Source organism: Volvox carteri (assembly GCF_000143455.1).
Source record: "Volvox carteri f. nagariensis unplaced genomic scaffold VOLCAscaffold_59, whole genome shotgun sequence".
NCBI classification, from domain to species: Eukaryota; Viridiplantae; Chlorophyta; class Chlorophyceae; order Chlamydomonadales; family Volvocaceae; genus Volvox; species Volvox carteri.
This window is the reverse complement of record NW_003307602.1, coordinates 169,124-170,866: the sequence shown is the minus strand read 5'-3', so window position 1 is coordinate 170,866 and position 1,743 is coordinate 169,124. Positions and strand designations below refer to the sequence as shown.

At 55.9% G+C, this 1,743-nt stretch overlaps 1 protein-coding gene across 1 annotated transcript in view; it reads right to left on the bottom strand.

Moving 5' to 3' along the window:
- Positions 1-859: 859 nt before the first annotated feature.
- The window catches only part of VOLCADRAFT_97230 (uncharacterized protein), a gene marked incomplete at both ends in the record, with an annotated part of 3,741 nt that continues 2,857 nt past the window's right edge, over positions 860-1,743 (bottom strand). The window contains 3 exons of the mRNA XM_002956204.1: positions 860-868; positions 944-1,045; positions 1,215-1,382. Of these exons, the coding sequence (XP_002956250.1) occupies positions 860-868; positions 944-1,045; positions 1,215-1,382 (279 nt within the window). The remainder of the gene's footprint in view (positions 869-943; positions 1,046-1,214; positions 1,383-1,743) is intronic.

Genomic DNA, 1,743 nt, shown 5'->3' with positions numbered 1-1,743 from the left:
ATGCCGACTTTTGCCGACATCGGTGGTGACGTTTTCGGATCCGCGGCGGCCCCCCCCCCACACCACCACCACCACCAGCACGACCAGTAGCACGACCAGTAGCATCCAGTGGAATCTGCACACACACATACACGCTATACGTCCCACCTCACTCACCTCCGTGGATGATTCTTTTGGAGTGGAGGTGAGATAAGGCCCTCGCGATGCCCAGTGCTAGACCAACCACCGCAGGCTAGGGAAGGAAAAGCATCAGCACAGCAGTAACAGCAACAGTAGTAGCAGCAGCAGTAGCAAAATCAATGGCAGCAGCAGTAAGAGCAACAGTAACAGCAGCAGCAGTACGAGCAGCAGTAGGGGATGTGCATGAGGCACAGGAGGCACATGAGGCACATGGGATGTGGAAATACATTTTAGAGACTGGGGCGACTACGAGGAAAACGAGGGCAGATTGGAGTTGTAGAGCAGGGATAGGAGCGGGGGATGTGAGCGGTATCGTTGAGTCGCGAACACTTATCTTGTGAACTGTTCACTGTACACTGTGTGTGTGGGGGGGGGGGGGAAGGGGGTTTGGGGGGTTTGGGGGGTTTGGGGGTCGAGGGGGAGGGGGATCAAAGGCAAGGAATGGAACAAGGAATGAGAATTGCGGTAACCCCTTGGTCGTCTTCCCCGAAGGCGCTACCCCGGGGTGTACTGCCGGCGTTCAAAGTGCAAAACTGCCAAGGGAGTCCTAGGGAGGGGGATTTAGGGTTTTTAAATCTATCTTTAAAAAACCCTAAAACCTTAAGGAGGGGGTTGGGAAAGAGAGATGAGATGAGATTCATGACTTCCTGTTGTCAAGCTCTCTTTTTGGCAATACCCCTCACGTCAACTGATGATGGACAGACAGACAGACAGTCAGACAGATGGCGACGGAACCCACAAATACTCTCTCTCTCTCTCTCACCAAGTTGACCACGCCAGGCGACGGCCACAGGGCCTTATTGCCGTACAACTTCCTCAGCGGCCCGCCGTCAGCATACTCCTGAATGATGTACAGCCGCCACTCCTGCACGTGATGTCGTACAACACCCGTACGGCACCAGTACGGTGAAAAAAACGACTTATCAACAGCAATACCACTACCACCGGCAAAACAGCAGATATTGTCCTACCGCCCACTTATCGAACCATCCTAACCCCCACAACCACCTCAACCAACACCATCAACCACCCACCAGAATCTGCGAGAGGTCCCGCTCCCTCTCCCGCTCCCGCGGCGGCGGCGGCGGCGGAGGGGGCATACCGCCGTCCGGAACCTTCTCCCGCTCGCCGGAGGTCGCGGAATTGGGGCCCGTCACCGTCCCCAGCGCGCCCAGCGGCTGGAGCTCACTCGAGTACGTCGCCTAAAATAAAAACGCGGTTATCGAATCATGGTTTTGAAAACGTGCAGTTTCTTTTTTATGGTATTTGCGGTGTGTACGGTATGCCGTCCGTGTAGACAGCGCACTGTGTTCAGCACATGCACGGCAGTAGCGCCACAACCTTCACACTAACACATTAACTTGCTAATTCACTGACCCTCACGCACTCACTCAGCCTTGATTCCTGATCCCCAGCCTCATTCCCCCCACCTCGCCCGGTGGAACCCTCCCCCCCCCCACTCCTCCCACTCCTCCCACTCTTCAGTTCTACGTCTGGTACACTCTTGCCCTGGCAGCAGCTTCACTCGTGTGTGGTTCGTCTTTCCCCCCCTCCCCCCCCTCT